Source organism: Pantherophis guttatus, chromosome 1, assembly GCF_059756535.1.
Source record: "Pantherophis guttatus breed Tessera chromosome 1, ASM5975653v1, whole genome shotgun sequence".
In the NCBI taxonomy this organism is placed as follows: Eukaryota; Metazoa; Chordata; class Lepidosauria; order Squamata; family Colubridae; genus Pantherophis; species Pantherophis guttatus.
This window is the reverse complement of record NC_142063.1, coordinates 176,677,650-176,704,791: the sequence shown is the minus strand read 5'-3', so window position 1 is coordinate 176,704,791 and position 27,142 is coordinate 176,677,650. Positions and strand designations below refer to the sequence as shown.

Sequence of the window (27,142 nt, the reverse complement as noted above, 5' to 3'; positions counted from 1 at the left end):
GGAAGGGTATGATTTACAACAGGGTTGTAATGCTTTTTTATGGTATAGTAGAAGTAAGATACACAGTACTTTCAAAGACATTATATAAGAAATGCATTATTATTGGTATGGGAAAAAGTTAGAGACAAATATTATGTGAAAATACCAATATGATTATCAACAATGGAAGAGTTAATTCACCCAAACGTTTTTAATCTTGGAAATATTGTTAGATATAAAGATTTGTTAACAGATAAGGCGGACTTGAAAAGGAAACATGAACTGGAAGAACAGGGAATTGAAATGGATTGGTATATGTATGTGCACATACAAACAAGATATGAAAAAGATGTTAAATTACAGGGTTTTTATTTAGAGAAGACTGAGCTTGATAAGATACGGGAACAGAGGATAAACTAATTTAAAAATGTTACAATTTTTTTACTAAATATAGAACTAGACGAAGAACAAGTAAAAGAAACAATGATAGCCTGGGCAAAAAACTTTGGATATTCAATTGAATTGGATAAATGGCAACAATTATGGGAAAGAAATTATGAATTAACAATGTCCACTGCATATAAGGAAAATCTATATAAAATGTTTTATAGATGGCATATGCCCCCTGAGAAACTGGCAAAAATGTTTAAAGATAAATCAGCTAAATGTTGGAAATGTCACCAGTTACCAGGTTCATATTACCATATGTGGTGGACATGTCCTGAAGCGAAAAACTATTGGAATAAAATTAAGTTATGGATGGAGGAAATGATACAACAACGTATAGATTTAAAACCAGAGCTATTCCTATTGGGTATCTTACCAGAGAAAACTAGTAAAAATAATATATATTTGATTATACATGAAATAACAGCAGCAAGGATTGTTTATGCACAAAAGTGGAAAGCAGAGAATATACCTTCGGAGGGAGAAGTAATTAAAAAAATCTTAGATTGTGCAGAAATGAATAGATTAACTATGATGATAAGGGAAAGAAAAGATACAGAATATTTTAAGATATGGAACAAATTTTACTATTGATTAGAAAAGAGTTACAAATAAGTTTTTAAAAGAGATTGTAAAAAATTGGTTGTAGTTAGAATAATATATTAGTGGAAAATCTTTGTAAAGGAGGTAGAGAAGAGAAGAAACTTTTGAAGATAACATCGAAATGTCACATGGAAGAAATGAATGATGTACTAAATGTTTGTTTGTCTTAAAAAATAATAAAAAAAGAAATGGATAAAATATTAACAGGTACAGATGAAAAGATAATCACCAAAATATATAACTGCCTCCTCAAATTCAAAGTGAAGGAGGAAACAGGGAAGGAAACAATGATAATTTGGATGAAAAATTTTGGATTCAACATAGAATTAGAGTACTGGGGGAAAATATGGGGAACAAATTATAAAATGACGTTGTCGGCCGCCTATAAAGAAAATATTTATAAAATGTTTTATAGGTGGCATTTACTCCCGGCGAGATTGGCCAAGATGTTTTTAAACAATCTACTGCACTGTTGGAAATGTCATCATCCATAAGGGACATACTATCACATGTGGTAGACATGTTCCAAAGCAAGAGACTACTGGTTAAAAATTAAAAAATGGTTGGAGGAAATGACTGGGGAAAAAATTGATATGAAACCTGAATTACTTTTGTTACGGATTATAAAAGAAAAAATGAGTAAAGAAATTCAATACCTCATACTCCACATAATTACGGCTGCCAGAATCTCATTTGCCCAAAACTGAAAACAATAACATGCTCCAGCAAACATGATGATTATAAAAAAGGTGCTGGAATGTGCAGAATCAGATAAATTAACAATGGAACTTAAGGACAGAGAGGAAACGATTTATTATGAAACATGGAACAGATGGTATGATTGGCTGGAAAAGGAATCTAAAATTAATGGATAGTGTATAGTATAAGAGAAGATATTATAATGGAATGTTATATTTAATGTGTAGTAGGCAGGGGTGAAATGTAAAATTTGTTACTACTGGTTCTGTGGGCGTGGCTTGGTGGGGGGGTGTAATGTGACTGGGTGGGCGTGGCCAACTTTTTTTTTTTAACTTTTCAAAGCATTTTTTCTGCAAATGCAAAAAAAATGCTTTGAAAAGCCTCTGCCGATCAGGCAACACAGCTGGGATCATCAGAGGCTTTTCAAAGCATTTTTTTTACCACCTCTTCCGCTGAAGAGGTTGCAGAAAAAAATGCTTTAAAAGCCTCTCTGACAATCCCAGCTGTGTTGCCTGAAAAAAAGCAGAGGCTTTTCAAAGCATTTCTTTTACCACCACTTCCGCTGAAGAGGTTGCAGAAAAAAATGCTTTGAAAAGCCTCTGATGATCCCAGCTGAGCTGCGCAATCATCAGAGGCTTTTTTTTTTTACTTTTAAAAGCATTTTTTCGGTGGAAGAAGTTGTAGAAAAATGCTTTTAAAAGTAAAAAAAAAAAAAGCCTCGGATGATCGTGCGGCTCAGCTGGGCATGGGGGTGGGGGCGCGCAGGGATTTTTGCTACCGGTTCTCTGAATCGGTGTGATCCGGTCCGAACCGAAAGCATTTCACCAGTGGTAGTAGGTATGTATATATAACGTATTGATTATATGAATAAGTATGTAACAAACAAAATGTGTATGTATATAGTTGGCTGAAAGATAAATTGGATATTACTAAAAATGCCGGTATTGGGAAGCTGCAAAAGTGTAACTAAGATTTTAAAGATGTAAATGTTGAATAAAAATAATTTTAAAAAAAACCCAAAAAACAAGGCATTCCTAGCATCTTGCCCCTTTTTCTGCTCAGGAACAGGGGCATGCTCACACATGCCCCTGTGATTCTGCTCAGGAACTCAAGCCATGTGATTCCTGTCCACCATTAAACCATGTTTCCAAGCAGTCTCCATGTTTCCAGTGTCGTTTTCCCCACTTGGAACTGAACCCCGATGGACATTTCTTCCAACAGGATGAACAGTTAAGGGAACTAGGTATGTTTAACCTAATAAAAGGGAAACATGATATTTGAAGGGCTGTCACATGGAAAAGAGCATTGATTTATACTCCATAGCACCTGAGGGCAGGACAAAAAGTAATAGGCGGAAGCTTGTCAGAGGAAGATCCAACCTGGAAATAAGGAGGAATTTCCTGATAGTCAGAATGATTAATCAAAGGAACACCTTGCCTCCTAGAGTTGTGGGTGCTCAATTGCTGGTGGTTTTCAAGAAAAGAATGGGCAACCATTTGTCTGGGATGGTATAAGGATTCCTGGCTTGGGCAGGGGGTTGGACCAGAAGACCTCCAAGGTCCCTTCCAGCTCTAGGATTCTACGGAACACCCTGAGAAGAGGAGGAACATATAAATTACTATTATGAAAGAATTATCCTTCAGCCACAGTGAAAGAAAAAGAATCTGTATTTTGGGTTCAATGGAGGTCGTTCTTCTGAGCCCTGACATATGGATCCAGTTGTTATTGCAAACAAATCCAGTGTAAAAGATCTACTGCCTGCCTCCCCATCCCTGACTTCTCAGAAGTGTTCTTTCTGGGGTGAGAGTAAAATTGGTCAGTTTCAAGAAAGGGGGTTGCCTTAGAATATTGCATTCAAGGTTGTGTGAGAGTGCATCTGACAAATTTGAGGGGAACTAGGAAGTATAGAAGATATAAAAAGAGAAACAGGAAACTGATCTGATGTGAAGTTAGGGTTCACACCTTTTGCAATGCTCCCAATTCTTGTAAATTTGTGTATTTATTGGTTGCTCCCTTCAAGAAATGCCTCCATCATTCAATGTTGCTTTTATGGCTAGCAATTCTCTATTGAAATTATTGTTACTTTCAGCTGGGAAAAAAAGATTAGAATAAAATGCACAAGACAAGAGGTTCCTCCTCTCTTTGCCAAAGCCTGAGGGAAAACAGTTCCAAAGCAAGGTCAAGGCATTAATTTACACAACAAAGAGGCAACTGGAATCCAGATGTCTAAATAGCAGCTGAGATTAAAAGAAATCCTTCAAGCCCTCAAAGATGGCTTGCTCTTCAGGGAATCATTTAAATTGGTTCCCTTTTATCAGAAGTTTACTGAGCTGTCTTGTGCACCTTGGAAAATTAGGGATGAATCTTTTATTTAAAAATGCAAGGTTCTCCAAACAATGTATATTTTTCACATTTTAGATGTTTCTCATGTGAAAACATACTGCACTTTAGTGGGATTAATCTGTACTTATTCTGCAGAGATCCAATAATCCAAATAATCCAAATGGTTACATGGATTATTTGGATTATTGGGCTCCAACAGGCATTTTTCCAATTTAGCAAAAAAAAGACTGGGTATGTGAAAAAAAATTAATACATTTCTGATGTGAATTTCACGTAAGGATGTATCTACTGAAAAAAGGCAGGACAACATCCTAGTACAGCTATACATTTATCTAAAATATTGGAAATTTGGAGAAAATCTCAGAGTAATTAACCAGTCCATAGGGTATTACTGTGGATGTCAAAAGCTATTAAATATTTATGGATGTCTATTACTCAGATCCATTCTTCTTAAGATATATAGCAAAAACACAATATCTTTTGAAGATAACTCAGCAGATCTAAAATAAGAGGTATTGGGTGATAGTCTAACTCAGGGGTGGGCAAATATGGCTCTTAAACAACCTGTGGACTTCAACTCCCAGAATTTCTGAGCCAGCTTGGCTGTCTGCCCACCCCTGGTCTAACCTAACAGATATAGAGTTCAGGAGTTTCTAATCATGCACAGCTCTCAACCAATTCTTTTTCTTTTTCTTTACAAAAAATGTAGACATACAGTAGATGCTGGGGATCCCAATGCCCATAGCTTATTCATTGAGATTTTCTGCATAATTTAGTATAAAACAGCATTAGTTTTAGACAATTTCAGTCTGTGTACATTGTAGATTATTTAAATAGTGTACAAATTTAATATGTAGATAAATATTAAATTTCTAGAAATGTGCATAATACCATGAGATGCAAGCATTATCTCCTAAGCTTTTACTTTTGGTTCATAGCTAAATATTTACCTTTCATCACAGGAATGTGAATGTTGCTTCCAGATTCCAAACTTTGTAAAGTCGCTTGCAAGCCAGTAATCTGAACAATGAAAGAAAATCTATCAAGAACCTTTAGAAAATCAGAAATAATATATGACATTAAGTATAAAATATTTCAATATAGTTGAGAATCTCAGAATACTAATTATATCAGATTATATATAATATCTTAATACTTCAGAAAATCAATCAAGATTAAAAATTGTCCCGTGGCACAGAAAGGAAGACATGGTAACAATTTCTGCTTCTCATCATCATCTTTCATGCAAAAAGAATTTGTCACTCAAACCTGCATCTTAAACTAAACCCTAAGATGCACAGTGGACAAATATGATAATCTTCCTGGAATCAAAAAGCCATAATGGAACCTATAATTCTTTCCACTTTGCCATGCTTATGCATCTGAGCAGCTTGGAGACCTGTCTTTATTGAACAGAAATTGTTTCTGCCTGCCCAATCTCAACTGCAAAGGAGCTATGTCTGATCAGCATTGAAAAACAATTTCAATGCTATGTCTGTTCAGCATTGGAAAAACAATTACAAAATTGAAAAGGCTGTTTAGTCATTAAATACAATCCTTTGATCAATACAGGAATCCAGTTTAAAGAATTAACAATACATGGTTGTCCAGCCTTTGTTGGATATTCAGCAAATAGGAGATCATCTCCTCCATCTGTAATTGGCTTCATTGTCAAACTATTCTGTTACAAGCTTCTTTTAACACTTAGTCAAAACATCTTTACTGATTTATTCTATAGATTATTCTATATTCTATATCATAATGTTCAGATTATAAAGAGCATCTTCTGTGTGACATCCTTTAAAGAGTTTAAGGACATCCTTGAAAAGAGTTGAAATGTTAACTCAGAGAACCAGTTGAACTGCATCTTAGGATACTGAGGCAACTAGGTGATAGTGACTGAATTCTTATGTATTACTTCAAAGAAAACTGGAGAATTGCATACATGACTAAATAGAAATAGAATCATAGGGCTGGAAGGTCCCTTGGGAGCCTCTAATCAAACCCGCCAGCCCAAGGCAGGAGTCCTGATTCCAATCCAGACAAATGATTGTCCAGTAAATCCCCTCTTCTAGGTCAGTGGTTCCCAACCTTTCCAGCTTGGCGTTCCGGAGGGAGGAGAAGGGATGGTTCCACGTGAGTGGCAGGCCCACCTACATGCATGTGCACAGCTCCATTTGTGCGAGCAATGCAAGAGCAACCAACTGCTACTTATGTGAGTGGAGCTGCATGCACAGGGGTGCTCACTGCTTGTGAATACATAATTTCCATGTGTTTTCATATACATATACACACATATAAGCACACTATAATAATACAGGTTGATAGCTATGCATGTTGTGATGCTAAGAACTAAGATATGAAAAGAAATGTGTATGTTCTATCCAGGGATGAAATGCTACCGGTTTGCACCGGTTCAGACGAACTGGTAGCAGCGGTGGCAGGTGGTTTGGAGAACCAGTAGTGGCGGCAGCGCGAGGCTCCACCCACCCACCCAGACGTCATTACTTCCTGGTTTTAACCAGGAAGTAACCTGTTTTTTACCCTCTGCGCATGCGCAGAGGGTCCAAAATTGCATGTGATGCATGCGCGCAGCACGTGCACTTCCGAACCGGTAGGGAAGGAAAGTAGATTTCACCCCTGGTTCTACCCAAGAAAGAAATAATTGCTTTTTACTGTTACCTTTAATGAAAATTCTGCTTTACAATGTCAAGTTATAAAATTTCATTTCACACTAAGAAATAAAGGTCTGGGAGGCTACAATTGTAAACAAAGGGCCATTAGTGTATTTCAAATGGTTTTCTTCTCCTTCCCCAAATCATACTATTTTTAGAGAAAGCGAAAACCTCACTATTTAAAAGAAAGAAGATGTGTATTCTTGGAATATTTAATGCCAGGTTCCACAAACAAACTCTTTGATGTGCATTTGTTTAACTTTGGTTTGTATCTTTGACCCATCTTGAATTCTGAGGAATGGCACAGAATAAAACTTTACCTAAAACATTAAATTAAATAATATAATATTTTAAATGGTTTCCATAAAAATATAAGTTAAAATTGCTGTAAGCTTTACCTGCCCAACAACTTTGTCTCGTTCCAAACTCGTAAGCATTTTCTCTCGTAGTAGAATCTCATACTTTTCATTCAGCTGTCTTAACATAGGCTCATACAATGCATAGTGTGTCTTTAGCCTATAGACAAGAAACTGTTTATAGAATAGTAACCAAATATAAGAAAATAAAAAATTATTTAGTATTCAATTCCATTGCAAGAGGTTTATTTATTTATTTTTTTGGTCAATTATGCGATCAGTGAGCATTATAGCAAGCTACAGTAGATGTCTTGCCAATAAGGGATGGGTGGAGATAATGGATGCTGGATCCTAACCAGTGAAATCTCTCCAGGAAAAGGAGAGATTATGAGACAACCCATGTGTACTCCCAGGCAGCTGCTCCTCATGAGTAGGCTGAAGTAACTGTTTTATAATCAGCTTATGATTTGAATGGCTAGAAGTTGCAGGATACCATCTAAGTTCAATCATAATGCAGCCTTTTAAGGAGAAAAAGTTTGATCCTTGTTTCTTACCCTTCAGATTGGCAAGTTTCTACAGTAATCAGTGGCTGAGTCTCCTCAATGAAAGTTTTAAATATGATTTGAAAAAATATTATTTCATTAAAAATTGTGTTTAAAATTTGCTTTTAGAAGTTAAAAATGGACTAAGGGTTCAGATACATTTTGAATAAATGTTTGAAATTAATTATAAATCTCTTCTGATAAGAAACTGGATATTTATATTTTTCACACATGGACATGTGTGAAAAAATGATTCAGAAAATACTTTTAAAGATTTCTGACATTATTGAAAAACTAGATGTTACTATGGAAAAGAAACAAGTTCCAACTGACAAGAATGAAATTGACTTAAATGTGGATTTAAAAATCACAGCCTGTAAGAAAGGTATGGAACAAAGTAAACTGAACTGACAAACAAACGAAGCTGGCTGATGTTTAAATAATATAAAGGGACATGTGAATAATAGACCAGAGGAGTAGATCGTACAACTTTTTTATATGGGATTTACAAAAGGGATATGTTGTTGGTAATTTTGTGAGCTGATACAAAAAAATGAAAAGAAATCATATGTTTGTGGCATTATTTGAGAGGGCTTAAGATCAAGATATTTGGGAGTGTTCTGTCCTACTCACACATGCACATACCATGAGGGCTTGAAATCTTTATTGAGGCTTCGCCAGCCTTGAATAATATTCCCCAGGAAATAATATATACAGTATATATATATACTGGTATATATATACATCACTGGTATACCACTATATATACCAGTGATGGCCTGAATGCCCAAAGCACACCCGAACCTCCAAAATGCAATGCACACACCCTGCCCCCTGCCTGCGCGCATAGCCCCACACATGCACACACAGCCCCACGTATGCATGGCAGAGACCCAATGACCAGCTGGCCGGTGGGAGGCGTGCACACATGTGTGGTGCGCACATGCGTGGCGGAGCTGAACTGGGGCGAAAGCTCATGTGCCCACAGAGAGGGCGCTGCGTGCCACCTGTGGCACGCATGCCATAGGTTCACCATCACGGCTATATACTATATACACTAACTAACATAACTCTACTCTATTCCCTATACATGTATAAATTCAGTAAACAACTAAGGGGAGATTGTATAGTTTTCTCTTGCTGCTCAATGTTGAACCATTTGCTAAATTTAATTCCATACATTCTATACTTCTATCATATACCAATCTTATTCATTAACCAATTTTCAATTTTATTCTTGTAACAAATATTCCATAATTCAATTTTGTCAAATGTAAATCAACAAATGTACAAAGAAAGGCCTTTACACAGCTTCATCAGATACACTAGTTGCATTCTTTCTTTGATAGAGGAGCCTTTCAGACAGTCACAATTGTCTTGAACGTCTCATGGCTTGAGTACAATTTACAACCATTCTTTTTGACCATTCAAAGTTACAACAGAATTCAAAAAAGTAACTAACAACTGTTCTTTGCCCTTATGAGCATCACAGCATACCAATGATCATGTGGTCAAAATTTGGACATATGGCAGCCCGAAAATATTTACAAGGGGTGCAGAAACTTGGAGTCACATGATTGCCATTTGCAAAACTTCCCAGCTGGCTTACAATAAGCAAAGTCAATGGAGGAAGCCAAATTTGCTTAATGACTACATGATTCACTTAATTGCAATGATTTGCTTAAAAACCATGACAAAAAGGTCATAAAATTGGTATGACTCACTTAAGAACCATATTGGCAACCAAAATTCTGGTATTAATTCTGACCATAAATCAAGTAATGCAAAGCACTCTACATGGGGTTATCCTGAAATACTACCCAGCAGTTTCAAATGGTCCAGGATGCATCAGTGATGGATATTCCCTGGTATGCCCATGTAACACTCTGCTTTGTAAACTGCATTGGTTGTCAGTTTGCTTCTTGATGCAATTCAAGGTGCCGGTCATTACTAAAGCCCTACATAGCACAAGACCTGGTTTCTTTTTTGTCTCTATTTTTTGTCTTTATTTTATTTTAAATATTCATCAACATCAATACATGAACAGTGTGGCATCTGGGTATCGTTTATTTTGATACAAATAACAATAATAACATTAATAATATTTATTACATTAGTCAAACTTTTGTAATCTTAGTGTTAATACACGTTTGTATTAAAATATAATCCTTCATTATTTAGTTGTTCAGAATTTCAATGTGCCATTCTAATGCCAATCACAATATTATTTGAGCATACATAGTAATACTATCTTTCAACCTCTAATCTTTCCATCTGGTCATTGCTTTTATTCTATTATATACCACATTTTTCAGAGTATAAGACACACCGGAGTATAAGACACACCTACCTTTTTTGTTTTGTTTTTTTAATAAAAAGTTTTTAAAATTTAAATGCTTTTCAAAGCATTTTTAAAAAATGCCTCTCTGACGATCAGGCAGCTCAGCTGGGATTGTCAGAGACTTTTCAAAGCATTTTTTTACCACCTCTTTGGCCAAGAAGTTTCAGAAAAAAATGCTTTGAAAAGCCTCTGACGATCCCAGTTGAGCTGCACGATCATCAGAGCCTTTTTTTTTTACTTTTAAAAACATTTTTTCATCAGAAGAGGTTGTAGAAAAAATGCTTTTAAAAGTAAAAAAAAAAGGGCTTCCGGGTGTGACGTCACTGGCGGCTACAGCCAAGATCGATCACTCCTGATTCCTTGGCTGGATTTTATCCACTGAGCGGCGTGAATTGGCCACTGCTCACCTCGTTGGGGAGGGTACAGTAGAGGGGAAGCCCTAGCAAGCCTGCTGAAGTGCGATCGGCTGGATTTGCAAAGGGAACCCCCCTCCCCGGGATGCCAGCAGAGGAAGAGGGCTCCAGATGGTAGCTCCGAAGCCAGGCTCGCACCCAGTGGAAGAAGATTTGCCCACAACACAGAGAGACGTGAAGCGGAGGAGCCCATGTTGGGATCGGATTACTTGGAGAGGTGTGTGTATGAGGGAAAGCCGACGAGAGGGAGCATGGGAGGCTCCATTGAAAGCAGCAAATTGACTGACTGGCTAGAGTGATAAGTGGCGGCAGAGTTTGTACTTGTTAAGACGGCCTTTTGAGAAGATTGGCGAGGGTGTTTCCAAGAGTGCTGTGACTGAAGTGCCTTGTGGAAAATTCTGGGACTCTCTTTAGCTGGATTTGCTTGGATTTGACTGTGAGTAAGGAGCCATCATGACTTGCATTTTTGAGTTCTTCCGGAAATGTTGAATGGACAGAGCCTCGCTGTGACAAGAAGCAAGAAGATCTGATTTAACTGAGACTGAGGCAATAGCACCACCTTGTGGCGACTTGGAAATTTACTGCGCAATATCAAAGGAGAAGATTTTTGGCTGATTCAATTTCTGGCAGTATACTTGATTTTTGGTGTTTGGGGATTGAACTGAGTAATAATATATAATTGATAGTATTGATATATATATATAATTGATTGATTATTGGATCAATTGACCATCTGATTAATTAAGCATTGTCTATCTATCTAACCTTTCCCTTACTAGATATATTAGATATATTTGATTTGATTTGATTATTTGATTCATCAGTCTGATCTACAAGAATCTTTGGAGATAGAACTAATTGCTTAAGATATGTGTAATTGAATATACTCTGACAAATTGATAAAAGATTATAGTTAATATTATATATCAAAAAATAGATATTATCGTGTAAAGTTGGATTGGTAGAGATGGAATAGCAACTCTTCCTTTACTATAGGTAGAGAATTGAATCTTTGGTTCCTGACACTGGAATTATTTTGTAACCCTTTCGGACAAAGAGTCGGTGTATGCAAGAATGGGGTAGGTGGTGGAAGCTTGCAATTATGTCGACAGTGATGAAGAAGAAGGTCTTGACCCTTTCATCAGTGCCTACTCCAACGGCGACATCCCCAGCATTAAGAGGATCGGCGGATGATCTAAGATGCCCAGAAAAAGGGATCAGAGGACAGGAACTTCAAAATATGTTACAGATGATACAAAACACTATTACAAAGAATCAGGAACAGACAATGAAAAAGTTTGAAGATGTGCAGGAAGAAATGGCAAGTATCAAACAGGAAATTATGCATATCCATTCAAAATATGAGGAAGTTTGAGAAACACTAGTGGCCCATGAACAAAGATTTGATCGAGTAGAAACAAAAATGGAGAAATCAAAGAGTAAAATGGACAGATGTGAAGCACGATTAATGCAAGAGAATTGAGAATTAGAAGGGGAGATAATTCACCTTGAGATGGATCACGCTGCCTTCTATCTCCGATTTCAGAATGTGACAGAAGTGGAGGACGAACAGCTTGAAGACATAATCAGGGAAATAGTAGCTGGTGCACTTGGGAGAGAGAAGGAATTGGTACAGTGCGATATAGACGAAGTTTACCGAGTCTATACAAATTATACTAGATGGAATAAATTACCTCGAGAAATACACATACGATTCAGCAAAAAATCGTTAAGAGAAGAATTGTATCAGGGCGCCAGGGATCAGAAGATTATTTATAAGGGTTGAGAAATTGTGATATTAAAGCAGGTCCCACGACGTGTTCGTGAACAAAGACAGAAATACCAGTTCTTGACAGAACAGTTAAGAAAACATAGGGTTCCTTACCGGTGGTTGCTTCCAGAGGGTTTAATGATGACGTGGCAGGATAAGAGGGTGAAAATCGAGAACCTTCGAGAGGCACATGATTTCTACGAAAACCAGTTTAATATAAGTGAACACCGTAGTGAAGAAGAACTGGAACAAAAGAGCTGTGAGAACCAGAAGAGCGGTAGAACGGAAAAGGGCAGGAAACTGAAAGAGACAATGAAAGGAGGAAAGAGTGATATAAGTGAAGATGAAACCCCAGGAACCCGACGAGAAACAAGACAAACAACAAAGGCGAAAGCCACAGCGAAGTGAAAAGGTGGAGAATATTGGAAATTTGATATTGATTAATATCAATGGATTAAATGCCCAAGAAAACGAAATAGGATCTTCTCAAAATTACAAAAATTAAAAACTGGTATAATCCAGGAGGTCCACATTAGGAAGAAACACATGGATATATTAAGATGTTCACGATTGGGGGAACTATACATATCTCTGGCAGACCAAAAGAAGCGGGGTGTGGCAATTTATGTTCAAACTTATATAGAATATAAAAAGATATACTCAGACGAAGAGGGAAGATTGTTAATGGTAGAAGTAACAATGTATGGTAGACGTATCTTGCTGGTGGGTATTTATGCTCCTAATAATAATCAAAGGAAATTCTATAAAAGGATATATAAAAAATTGGTAGAATTAGAATATGAACACATTTGTTCATTTATGGGGGATTTCAATGCTATTTAGTTGTTCAGAATTTCAATGTGCCATTCTAATGCCAATCACAATATTATTTGAGCATACATAGTAATACCATCTTTCAACCTCTAATCTTTCCATCTGATTATTGCTTTTATTCTATTATATACCGTATTTTTCAGAGTATAAGACACACCTACCTTTTTTTTTTATAAAAAGTTTTTTAAATTTAAATGCTTTTCAAAGCATTTTTAAAAAATGCCTCTCTGACGATCAGGCAACTCAGCTGGATCACCAGAGACTTTTCAAAGCATTTTTTTTACCACCTCTTCGGCCAAGAAGTTGCAGAAAAAAATGCTTTGAAAAGCCTCTGACGATCCCAGCTGAGCTGCGCAATCATCAGAGCCTTTTTTTTTTACTTTTAAAAACATTTTTTCGTCAGAAGAGGTTGTAGAAAAAATGCTTTTAAAAGTAAAAAAAAAAAAGCCTCTGATGATCGTGTGGCTCAGCTGGGCATGGGGGGGGCAGGGATATTTGCTACCGGTTCTCCGAACCACCCGCCATCATCGCTACCGGATCGGGCAATCCAGTCCAAACCGGGAGCATTTCACCCCTGATGTAGACTGGGAAATTGCTTAGATTTTTTAGTATAAAGATCAAGAATAGTTAAATGTTTTCTTTTAAGAGTTTAAGGCTAGCCTCTTGCCTTGCAATCTTAATTTTTTCTTGTATTATCTGCCACATATATTACAATATTGAGATCTATTGAATTTTTGTTCCTGGGTGTACAATTGCTTTTTAGCTATCAAAACTAAATAGGAGCACTTCCGGTGCAGCTGTCAGGGTAGAAAGACCGGTGCAGTGTTGGCTCCTCTGTACCGAGTGCTTTTCTTGAGCCTCTGCGGCTTTATTTTGCCATTCTCAGCCCCGGAGAGGCTGAAGAAGCGGAGGGGCTTTCTTCGGAGGCGAGGAGGGGGGTGTGACCCCTCGCCACAACGAAGCTGTGCCCCAAGGATCCGGAGGACAAGAGGGCCGCGGAATAGTGGCCCCAAAGCCGATGACGCTGCAATTTTGACCGGCATGTGGAGACGAGACTGAACAGAAAGAAAGGGAAGAAAAGAGTGGAGACTGGATTTGGCACTGACGGGACCGTGCAGTGAATAAACAAAACAGCGGCAGCCAAGATTGTAGGTGAAGGAAGCCTTTATTTATTTGTTTTCCAGCTTTCTCACTGCTGTGGAATCTTGGTGAAACGGAAGAACGACACTTTCTAACTGGTGCTTGTTGAATCGCTAAACCTTTAGATTACTGTATCTCCTACTTTGTTGCTTATTTATGGAATTAGCGATTTGATCTTGAACTTGACAGAAGACTTCTTTTCCCCTACTTCTTTTTGAGCGGAATTTTCACTTCTTCAACACTGACTGTCTTTGATAATGTTTTGTATAGGGGTGAATGAATGTCGGAGTGGAACCTGTGTAGTGGTGACAATAGTCGAGAGGAACTTTCCAAAAAAAGAGTAACGACTCTCTGAAATAGTAATTCTGAAATTGACGATGATGATTAGGGGGTGACTCTCTTCCTGACCCCCCCCTCCTCTCCAGGATTATTAATAGTGAGCTCTCTCCCACTTAGCCTTTTTATTTTAATATGTTGGAATAATGTTTGGATTTAATCTCCCTCTGAACCCCCATTAATTCTCTTGTTTTACTGTAAAATACACTGTATAAAAATTAAGTAACTGTACTGAAGTTAATCTATTTGTTGACCAACCTTTATTAACAACTGATAATAGGGTTTTAAATTGGGAACTTTTCAATTTTGCAGATCTGGGATTTTAAATTGGAAATGCCGATGATTTAATTTATTTTAGTTTTTTCTTAACTTTTGTACTATATGTGTTTTAAGTTTGGCGGTCCACCGCCCTGAGTCCCCCTGGGGAGAAGGGCGGTATATAAGTTGAATTAATAAATAAATAAAAATAAATTGGTTGACTATTTAATTATCTATTTGATTTGCTATTTATTATAACTCTGATTATTATATAGCTTGCATATTTTATAAGATTAAGATTATACTAAGAATGAATTATTTGTTATAAAGTAGTGTTTGTTAAATATATATTGTAATTAATTATTGATAGATTAATTTTGAACTGATTTTAGACTTTAGATTTATAGGAAAGTGTTAAATAATTGAAGCTGAATCGTAACAAGAGAACTAAATAAGAGGAAAAACTGATCTGACTGTTCAATCCCAAGCAGACCCTCTAATATTAGTGTATGATAGTTTGGAAAAACCTTCTTTGCTTGGCTAACATGTCTACTACAGTGACATGTTGGTGATGAAGGTGACGAAGAAACATGTAGCCTCAATAGCAGCACCCTCTCCGATTACAACTCCAGATTACAACTTCAGAAAATCATCTGAAAGCTTATCAATAGTAGAGAAACCTGTTACAATGCAGGCAATCCAAGGGATGTTTCAAAACATCCAGGAAATAATAGAGAAAAATCAAGAATTGACATCTAAAAACTTTGATGATTTGAAGACCGACATGAGTGAATTAAGAGGAGAGATTAAACAAATAAAAGAAACGCTGGGGGAGATGCGATTAACCTTAACCAAACACGAAGACCGCCTGACAGAGGTGAAAAAAACTACTGAAAGGGTGGAGGCCCAGATGGAGAGGTGTGAACGTAGATGTGCGCAAGTGGTTGGGAAATTGGAAGATGAAGTGGTATTTTTGGAGATGGAGAAATCCGCCTTTTTTTTACGCCTCCAGAACGTGGTAGAGGATAAAGAGGAACAGCTAGATGAGATTGTAGGGAAAGTGAGAGCGGAAGAAGTTGGAAAAAGAAAAGAAGAAGTCTACTGTGATATAAATGAAGCCTACCGTGTCTATACCAACTACGTGAGATGCCACAATTTGCCTAGGGAAATCCATGTGAGGCTTGCTAAAAAGGCGCTTAGGGATGAAACTCTCCACAAGGCTAGAGACCAGAACATCACTTATAAAGGCCGCCAGATTATAATTTTAAAACAGATACCTAGAAGAGTACAGGAGCAGAGACAGAATTATCAATTTATAACCTCGCAACTGAAGAAACATAATGCACCATATAGATGGCTGCTCCCTGAAGGGCTTCTGGTGACGTGGCAGGACCGGAAGGTAAAAATTGAAAATCTACAGATGCACAGGACTTTTGTGAAAACTTTTTTGGATCTAGTGATCAGGAAAGAGACAAAGAGATAGTAAAGAAGGATCAGAAGGATGATTGGAAAACTGAGGGAGGAGCACGAATGTATTATGGGAAAGGAAAACGGGATGGGGGAGGGGGGAAGGAGGAGTAGAAGAGTATGGAATAGAGACTCGTCTGACATCTAAAGCTAAAGGGACTAATAGATAAAAATGGATCAAGGGGTGAGGTTATTGACGGTGAATGTCAACGGCCTCAATTCCCCAACAAAGAGAAGGTGTGTTTTATCAAAAATTATTAAAGCTAAAGTAGATATAACATGCTTGCAAGAAACTCATATCAAGTTATCTCAATCGAATTTATTGAAGTGCCCAAAAGCAGGGAAGTTATTTGTAGCGGCCACGGAGGAGAGGAAGAGAGGAGTAGCAATTTACGTAAAAGAACATCTATCGCCGAAATAATTATATGCAGACGATGAAGGAAGAATGTTGATATTGGAAGTCGAATTATTACAGAGCAAGGTATTATTAATAGGAATCTATGCCCCCAACACAAGACAGGGAACATTTTTTCGGAAAGTGCGACGGAAAATTCGGGATCTGGAATACAAGCAAGTGTGTCTCCTTGGCGATTTTAACGCAGTAGTTAATAGGACACGGGATTATAAGACTGGGAAAAATCAAAAAGGGGAAAACAGAGGACAAGATAAGAGGATTTTGCCAGTCATTTGCAATGAAATGAGGGATGAATTAGGACTGAAGGATATTTGGCGTGAATATAATCTGATTGTGGAGCAATATACTTATTATTCCCCCAGGCACAAATCGTGGTCCAGACTGGACATGATTTGGCTGCCGCAAGAGCTTAGTACCCAAGTGATGGAGGTTAGGATCATGCTGAGAAAAAGAAGAGGGGGGTGGTAATCTATGTTAAAAAAGGAATTGAAGCAGAACTAAAATTTAAAGATACAAAGGGTAGAATCCTCATGATCGAAATTAAGAGAGGGAATTCCAAGGTACTATTAGTGGGTATTTATGCCCCAAATAAAAAACAGGGAGAATTTTTCAAGAAACTTCATGAACAATTAGTGAAAATGGCATATAATGAAATCTGTATGATAGGGGATTTTAATGGCATTGTGGATTCGGAGAAGGATCATAAGAGCAATAAAGTTAAAAAAAATAAAAGGACAAATCTACCGAGAGCTTTCTTTGAGTTAGTTGATGAATTAGACCTAATTGATATTTGGCGTACCCTGCACCCAAACGATAGGCAATACACCTTCTTTTCAAATGCACAAAAGTCGTGGTCCAGAATTGACATGGCATGGGTCAGCAGAAATTTGGGGTTAGAAATTGGAATAGCGGTAATCAATCCAAACGATTGGGCAGACCACAATCCACTAGAAATCAGATGGAAGCCTGTTCAGAGAAAACACCAACGGAGGTGGAGGTTCAATGCTAAACTACTGGGCGATAGAGACTGTATACAAAAACTCAAAGATGAAATAAATTTTTTCTTTAAGGAAAATGAAAACAAAGGCACACCTCGCACAATAGTTTGGGACACAATGAAGGCCTATCTGAGAGGAGTTGTGATTTCATATACCGCACACAAAAATAAAGAAGAAAGGAAGACCTTGGAAGAATATTTAAATCATATAGGTGAATCAGAAAGAAAACTTCAAGATAACCCAGAAGATGAAACAGCCAAAGAAAATTGGATGATGTGGAAGCATAAAGTAAATATCATGGAGCAAGAAGAGCTGGCACAAAGAATGAAAAGAACGAAACAATATCTTTTTGAGAATACTAACAAATCGGGCAGGTGGTTGGCCTATAAATTAAAAAAGGAAAACGAAAGGAGAATAATTCATACCTTAGAAGACTCTAAGGGTAAAATATTGACAAATGAGGAAGAAAAAGTGGATAGGGTGAGAGAATACTATGAATCCCTATACAAAGAAGAGGAGGTACCGGATGACAAAATAGAACAATATTTGACAAATGCAGAGCTCCCACAAATAACTGATGATGAGAAAGAAATGCTTAATAGAAAGATTACAATTGAAGAATTAAAAGTAGCTCTTTCCAAATTGAAAAATAACAAAGCTCCAGGACCCGATGGATTCCCAGGGGAAATATATAAAAAATTAGAAGAAACACTCCAACCGAAATTAGTAGAAATTTTTAATGATGCACTGGTAGATTATAAAATTCCAGAGTCATGGAAAGAGGCACATATTACACTTGTGCCGAAAGAAGGTGCCGACCCAAAACAAATTCAAAATTATAGACCAATTTCGCTCCTAAATACTGACTACAAATTATTCATGGGTATAATGGCAGAAAGAATGAAAAAGATTTTAAATAATTGGATATATAAAGACCAGAATGGATTTCTCCCAGGGAGACAAATTAGGGACAATTTGAGAATCGTGCTAGACACTCTAGAGTACTATGAAGAACACCCTGAGAAACAGATGGCCCTGATTTTTGTTGATGCTCAAAAGGCATTTGACAATTTAAAGTGGAAATTTATGACTAAACAAATTGAGATTATGAAATTCGGAACAAATTTTGAAATGATGATCAAATCTATTTATAATAACCAAAAGGCGAGTATTTTGGTGAATGGGGATAGGACCAAAACATTCCAAATTAGTAAGGGAGTAAGGCAAGGTTGTCCCCTATCCCCACTATTGTTTATTTTGGCCCTAGAAGTTCTTCTACGGAAAATCAAAACCAATGAGGAAATAAAAGGATTGAAGATCAGGAAGGAGACCTATAAGACACAAGCATTTGCGGACGACGTAGCTCTAATCCTCGAAGACCCCATAGAATCGGGACCAAAAGTATTAGAGGAACTAAGTAAATATGGAGAGGTGGCAGGTTTCATATTGAATAAAACTAAAACCAAAGTATTGACCAAGAACACAACAGAGAGCCAGAAAAACGAGATAGAAGAAGTATTAGGATTACAGGTTGCCAAAAAAATTAAATACCTAGGAATTTGGATTACATCAAGATGTTCGACCCTGAAAGACGATAATTATACCCCCCTAATCAGAAAAATGAAACAAGACCTAGATAGATGGAAAAAAATAAGATTATCACTATTGGGCAAGATAGCCACAATTAAGATGAACATCCTCCCTAGAATATTATTCTTATTCCAAAATATACCGATACATTTAGATAAAAATTTCTTTCTAGAACTAGACAAAATTATCAGAGAATTTATATGGGAAGGGAAAAAACCGAGATTTTCCATCAAAATTTTAAGGGGCAAAAGAGATATAGGCGGATTTGGACTCCCGGACTGGCAAACATACTACAGGGCAGCTAAGCTAGTTTGGATAAGAGATTGGATCACCTTGGAAAAGGAGAGGATACTTACCCTAGAAGGTCATGACTTGCAAAAAGGGTGGCACGCCCACATTTGGGACATGGAGAAGAAAAGGAAGACACATTTTCATAGACATAAAATCAGAGACTCCCTGATACAAACATGGACCCAGATCAGGCATAAATATTACAAAAAAACCCCAAATTGGCTCTCAACGATGGAGGCCCTGACCCACCCCAATAGATGGGAGAGGGAGAAAATGGGCAGATATAAAGATATTTTAGACGAAGGAGGGAGGCTTAAATCAAATGACACCTTACGAGAGCAAGGAATAATCCTAGACTGGTGGTCTTACTTACAAGTGAAATCCAGATACCAGAGAGATAAAGAACAATACGGTTTAGAATATGGACCAAATGGATTAGATAAAGTCCTGTTGGGACCAAATAAAAAGATCCTGGCAAAACTATACAATTACTTACTAGGCGACGATAAGTTTGAAGATGTCACAAAGAACCAAATAATTGCATGGGAGAAAAACACAGGGCGTGATATAAATTTTGGAGAATGGGAGGAGGCATGGAACAGGAATCTTAAATTGACCAGAGCGGTGACATACAAGGAAAATCATTACAAAATGTTCCATAGATGGTATTTAGCCCCGGCCAGACTAGCAAAAATATATCCCAATATACACCCCAACTGTTGGAAATGTGGCCATGGTCAAGGCACCTTCTTTCACATGTGGTGGACATGCCAGGAAGCGAAAGGATACTGGAATAAAATTAGGAGGTGGTTAAATGAAATAATAGATGAAGATATTGAATTAACACCAGAGATTTTCCTCCTGGGAATAATAAAGAAGCCATATAGAAAGGAAATGATACATTTAATGATCCATATAATTACAGCCGCCAGATTGGCATATGCACAGTACTGGAAAGAGAAAACTCAACCACCAGAAGAGCTTACAATTAAGAAAATACTCGAGTGCGCAGAGATGACTAAATTAACCTATGAATTAAATGATGAGAAGATAGTTTATTATTTGGTGTGGGAAAGGTGGTATAAGTGGTTGCATGATAAAATGAAAGGAAGACCTAAAGGTGTGCAAAATATTGATTAAAAGTGAGCTGAAATATCACCAAGTATTATTTATGTAAATAGTTAAAACACTGTACATCTGATAGTAACTGAAAATGTTATTATATTTATACGTTTTATGTCTTTGTCTGAATGTTTTGTTCCTCTTTTTTTCTATTTTTTTTTATTTCTGTTTTGTTTGTAAAAAACCTCAATAAAGTTTCTATAAAAAAAAAAAGGATCATGCTGAACGATTGGGCAAACCACAACCCAGTATTAGCTGTTTTGAAGAAGGAAGGGAAGACTAGGAAGAGATGGATGATGAGACCAGAGATCTTGAAAGAACCTGAATTTATCCAAAAGCTTAAGACTGAAGTGAATTTCTTCTTTCAAGAGACTAGGACACCAGGGATGCCTCTGCAAATAGTGTGGGATGCCACTAAAGCCTTTATAAGGGGACTAATCATCAAACATATGGCTATCAAACCCAAAAGAGAAGAACAAGAGAGGGGCGAGATACTAAGTCAATTAGCTAAAGCTGAGGAACAATTACAACACAATCCATTGGCTACTGAAGCAAAAGAGCAGATAATTTTATTGAAACACCAACTTAACCTTTTGGACCTCGATGTGATGAAGGATAAGATAAAGGCAGCAAAACAGGAACATTTTGAGTCAGCCAATAAATTAGGGAGATGGTTATCCTTTAGACTAAAAAAGGAGAAACAGAGTAGAAGAATTGAAAAATTGGAAGATAAAAAGGGGAATCTAATAAGAGATAAGGGAGGGAAAGAAAGAATCACTGTAGAATTCTATAAGGAATTATATGAGAGGGAGGAGATTTCAGCAGGAAAGGTAAAAAAGTATATAGAGAATTCGGATCTACCTAGGATATCTAGCTTGATGAAACAGATTTTAGAAGAGGAAATGACTTTGACAGAGATTGAAAAAGCAGTAGGGAAGCAGGAGAACTCAAAAACGCCAGGCACAGATGGACTCCCGGCTGAGATATATAAAGCATTGTTTGAAGTAATGGGGGAACATATGCAGGATTTATTTAATGAGGTACTTGGAAAAGCTGATATTCCCCATTCATGGAGAGAGGCTAATATTAGTTTAATACCTAAGGAAGATCCCCCCCCCCCACGAAAGATAAAAAATTACAGGCCGATATCACTCCTGAACTCAGATTATAAAATATTTACAGCAATTCTAGCAAATAGGTTAAAAGGTTTTTTAAATGAATTTATACATAGTGATCAAAACGGGTTCTTACCGTCGAGACAACTATGGGATAATCTCAGAGTTATGTTAAATGTACTCGAATATTACAAAAACCATCCAGATAAACAGGTCACATTAGTTTTTATCGATGCCCAGAAAGAATTCGATAGGGTTAGTTGGGAGTTCATATTATTACAATTAGAATACATGGGCTTTGGACAAAAATTTCTGAATGCAATCAAAGCCATTTACTCTAAACAGACCGCTAGACTATTGATAAATGGCGATTTATCAGAAGAATTTCCCATCGGTAAAGGTACAAGATAGGGGTGTCCTCTCTCCCCCTTACTATTTATACTATCGCTAGAGACTTTACTTCGCAAAATAAGAAAGGATGAAGGAATAAAAGGCCTTAAAATTAGAGATCAGACATACAAGACCCAGGCCTTCGCAGATGATATGGCCTTCATCTTGGAAGACCCTTTAAAATTGTGTATATCTTTATTGGAGAAAATCGAGGAGTTTGGGGCTGTAGCAGGTCTGTTAATTAACAAAAAGAAGACGAATATCTTAACTAAGAACATCGCAGAGAAAGATAAGCAGGATTTAAAGGAAGCAATAGGACTTAGAGTAGTCAGTAAAGTCAAATACCTGGGAATTTGGTTAACGTGTAGGTGCTCGAGCATCCAGGAAAATAACTATATTAAAATACTAACCCAGGTAAGAAAAGATCTTGATAAGTTGGGTAAAATCCAATTATCACTCTTGGGAAGAGTAGCAACAATAAAATCTTATGTTCTACCGAAATTTAATTTTCTTTTCCAAATAGCTCCAGAGAACCTACCCAAAAAATTTTTATAGACTTAAACCAGGTAGTAACCAAATTCATTTGGCAAGGGAAAAAACCCCGGATTAAAAAGAAAATGATGCAGGAGACAAAAGAAAGAGGGGGTCTTGGTTTTACCGTGCTGGGAGAATTATTATCTAGCTGCTTTACTAGTTTGGGTTAAAGAATGGATTATTCTAAGCAATAATCATCTTCTCAGGATAGAAGGCCACGATTTACAACAAGGTTGGCATGCGGCACTCTGGCGGGATAGTAAATGGTTCACTCAGCACTATATAAGGAATATTCTAATTCAGAATTGGGAGAAGATTAGTAAAAAATATTATACCAAAGTACCTTGTTGGATATCGCCTCTAGAAGCTTTGACCTACCCTACACTATTTAACATTGCGGAAAAGTCAACATATAAAAATTTGTTGAATGTGCGAGGAGAACTAAAATCAAGACAGGAGTTGAATTCTCAGGGATCTCAACTAGACTGTTGGACTTACCTGCAGGTCCAATCAAAATATAAAAGTGATCGAGATAGAAATGGCATAAATGTTGATCTACAGGAGTTAGACAAAATTCTGATGGGGCAGGAAATGGGTATGATTTCCAAATGTTATAAATTGTTGATGAGAATAGAGATTGGCGAAGAAGTAGTAAAGGACACGATGATTGGAAAAACTTTGGCTACCCAATTTACCTTGAAAAATGGCAAGAGATTTGGTGGGGAAACATGAAATTGGTAGTATCTACTACATACAAGGAAAATATTTACAAGATGCTATATGGATGGCATCTCCCACCAGACAGACTGGCAAAAATGTTTGTTGGACAATCCGCCGAATGTTGGAAATGTGGATTTGAACGTGGTACTTATTATCATCAATAGTGGACGTGTCCAGAAGCAACTAAATTTTGGGAGAAAATTAAAAAATGGCTAAAGGAAATTTTAAATCAGGAGTTTGAATTACGGCCAGAGACATACTTGCTCGGCTCCAGGCCGGAAAACTTAAAAAAAGACTCGTGGTACCTCGTATTGCACATAATTACGGCAGCAAGAATAACATTTGCTCAGTTTTGGAAAGACAAATATATCCCACCAGATGAAGTAATAATAAAAAAGATACTGGACTGTGCGGAAGCAGATAGACTGACCAAAAAATTGAAAGATAGAGACCAAACGCCAACATGTCTATCTTGGGGAAAATGGTATATTTGGCTATCGAAAAGAAGACAACAATCAGATTAATATAATATAAACAGACATTGTATATATTGAAGATACTTTATTGTATATATAAAGTGAGGTCGGATAGACCTGATTGGTATATAAGCTTAAAATAGGTTGTTTTGTCTCCCCCGGACTGTATTATGAATATATTGTATAGGTTTATGTTAAATAATAGTTTATTAAGGTATTGTTTATACTCTCATGTTTTTTGCTTTGTCGTTTTGTTCTTTCTTTTGTTTGTTTTTGTCTTTTTTTTAACTATAAATGTAAATAAAGACTATTTTTTTTTAAAAAAAAACTAAATAGGAGATGACATTGTAGGGAAGGAATTTTTTAAAAACAGAAGAGATCCCACATTTGTTACAATCAACCTGCTTTACTTTATTAAATATATATTCTCACAGATTAATTGCATTATAATGGAATATAATATTAGCAGTAAGTTCAAAAAAAAGGAAAAAGATTTGGATACTTTGATCATACATTTGTGGTTTTAAGGGTGACTTTAATAATGAATACAACAAATTAATGGACACCAAAAGTTCTCTTCAGTTCAGAGAGCCCCACTCTCCCCAAAAAAGCTAAACATGTTCAGAGATATATCTAAGAATTTTGAGAAAGATTAGTTTGAAAGAGAAGTGGGAAACTTATTCAAAATCTGGTGTGAATATTGATCAAATTTTGGAAATACAATAAATTTTCAGAATAAATTCATGGACAGAACAAAAAAATAAAATGCCAGATATTTCTTAAATTCACATATTTCAAGACAAAATAAGCAATATTAAAATAAAAAAAGAGAAATTCTCCCTTAAAATTCAGAAACAGAAGAATTGAGATTCTGTCAAAAGCACCTCCAGATATTCTAGAAAGAAGGGAAACGATAGCTTTTTGACAATGGCTCAAAAAAAAGATCTGATATGGATGTCCATTCTCTTTCATCTATAGGCCTTTATGTGTGGGGGCAAAGCTTTCGTATTATTCCACTGATGATGCCAATGGAATACTCCAGTCATTGGCTGCAAGAGAATAAGGTAATAAAGGCAGAGAAGAGACAGAAAATCAAGTTGTACAAAGCAGCTGTTATTTCTTCTTAAACTATTTCTCAACTAGTATTAATATTATGAATAGCTCATTTAAAAGGAAAAATAAATGTTAGAAAAGGAAAATGCACATATTATATATCTTCAAGACTCCTATAAAGCTGTCGGGATGAAAATACTTTGATCATACATTTGTAGTCTCAGGCAGATAAGAAGAAATGGATCAACTACTGTATATATTTGAATATTGGAATTTGGAATTTGAAAAACAAACTCAAGATGAACTAGGGAAAATTATGTTTTAAGGCTGAATTTGAGAAAAAAACAATTGATATAATTTATGCCCCAAATGATAACAAAATAAAGATCTATTAATTTTTTTTTTATTCCTTTTTATGGTGCAAAGATATTCTGATTCTTGGAAATATAAATTGTTTGTTTTCCTTCTGAAACATGGACAAATCCACTTTAAAAGAACCTTTATCTGGCAAACTTTCCCATAATGTTTTACTCTATATATCATTACTATCTTTTTTCACTGTATTTGAATGCAAATACCTTGCCGTGAAATAACTTATACACTGCTCTTTAGTTTATAATATGAAGAGGTACCATATGTGCTGAATTTCTAATACATTATTAACCAGTCCCATGCATGTGATAGTAGCAGTGCTACCTACACCTAATATTAGCCTAATAATTGTAAGATTAAACAAAAAAACCTCCAGACTGAAGAGATGGAAATTTAACAAATTTGTATTAGTACAAGTGGTTATGAAATTGAAATGACAAGAATTAAAAAGGTTCCAAACCAATTTAATCTAATGTGTTTTTATCTACAGTATAGCACTCCAGCAAAGCACTTATGAAAGGATGTGTATCTCTCTGCCTTAAAACAGAAAGAAATCTATGCAAAAATAGGACATACTGAAGCAATTAGAATTAAGAAACAATCATCTATTTAAAACAAAAAATGAAAGAAATGTATAATCAACTAGATTTAATGGAAGTAAATGAGATCCATGAGAAGTTGAATTTTGTTAATCAGAAATATTTTGAAAAAAGCAATGTCAGATAAATTGTTGCCTTTCCAATGCAAAAGGAGCAAGACAAAATAACTGTTACCTCAATTTGGGATGGAGCAGACATGTTTCTACAATGTACATGATGAAGCAATTTGTTATATACTATTAAAGATTATAGTGGAGAACATCTGGTGACGAAAAGGCTAAAGAGCATTTGAATACAATATTACTCATAAAGCTTATAGATAAAAAAATAATAATTCTTAATAAAAATATAATTTAAAAAAAAACAGAAACAGAACAAAGTTCCAGGACATTATAGCATCTATGGAATATATTGCACAACTTTTCCAAAAATTTTAATTAAATTGTTAGCTCAGGTATTGAATGAGATTCCAAGCATCAAGAATTTCCTTCATCATGGAAAGAAGCTTGCATCATCCATTTATTGATCAGCATAGATAAAACATTGCCAGGTATGCCTCAGCAAGAGAATAATCTTGAAGTTTAGGAGTATTCCATATAGATCTATTATAAAAATTGTATCAGTCAGGAAACTATATACGAAAAGCAACAGTTGCAACTAATATCAGGTCTCTGGTCTAAGACTGTAATTAACTGATTGATAGAATTAGTATCAAATAGATTTGTATTTACATACCTTTTAATGTCATTAATGAGTCGGTTCTTTTCCTGGACTACTCTTTTATGATGCATTCTATGGAAGTCACGCTCTCTCTGCATTTTTAGCAGTGCCTCTTTAGCTTTACTGCATGAGGGAAAAAATATAAGATTTCTAAATACATTTCTATTCTTTAAGGAAGTGAGGACTATCTATCATGAGGACTAGCCTTCCTGTCTCAGAAATATATTCTTAAAATCTCCAATAAAAGAAGCACATCTGCACTTGATCTAGCTCTATTACCTGTCCTGGTTTCATTTAACCTGTTATCTGCATCCCTCATTTGTTTTTGTCAATATTAAGTGTAATGGTATATTCTAGATATATGGCATGTTCTGTTATTTTTGCATGGATTTTGTTTCTCCCCTGTGCATTTTCCTTCTTATCAAAAAATTTTGTGGTATGATTGAACTTTGAGTGAGTGAACTTGCTCTTGCCTAACACTTTGTTCTTTTCCTATTCATGTGAATTGTGTGCCCTACAATTCACTGAAAATCAGGGATGGGT

The 27,142-nt window shown here is 36.2% G+C and overlaps 1 protein-coding gene across 7 annotated transcripts in view; it reads right to left on the bottom strand.

The window, feature by feature from the left end:
- The window catches only part of SPAG16 (sperm associated antigen 16), a 539,401-nt gene that overhangs the window by 478,635 nt on the left and 33,624 nt on the right, over positions 1-27,142 (bottom strand). For 6 of the 7 annotated variants that reach the window (XM_034433548.2, XM_034433564.2, XM_034433584.2 and 3 more), the window contains 3 exons: positions 26,615-26,722; positions 7,145-7,262; positions 5,022-5,091 (listed from right to left, as the gene is read on the bottom strand). In XM_034433548.2, the coding sequence (XP_034289439.2) occupies positions 5,022-5,091; positions 7,145-7,262; positions 26,615-26,722 (296 nt within the window). The remainder of the gene's footprint in view (positions 1-5,021; positions 5,092-7,144; positions 7,263-26,614; positions 26,723-27,142) is intronic. The other variant, XM_034433602.2, reaches the window with a different exon arrangement.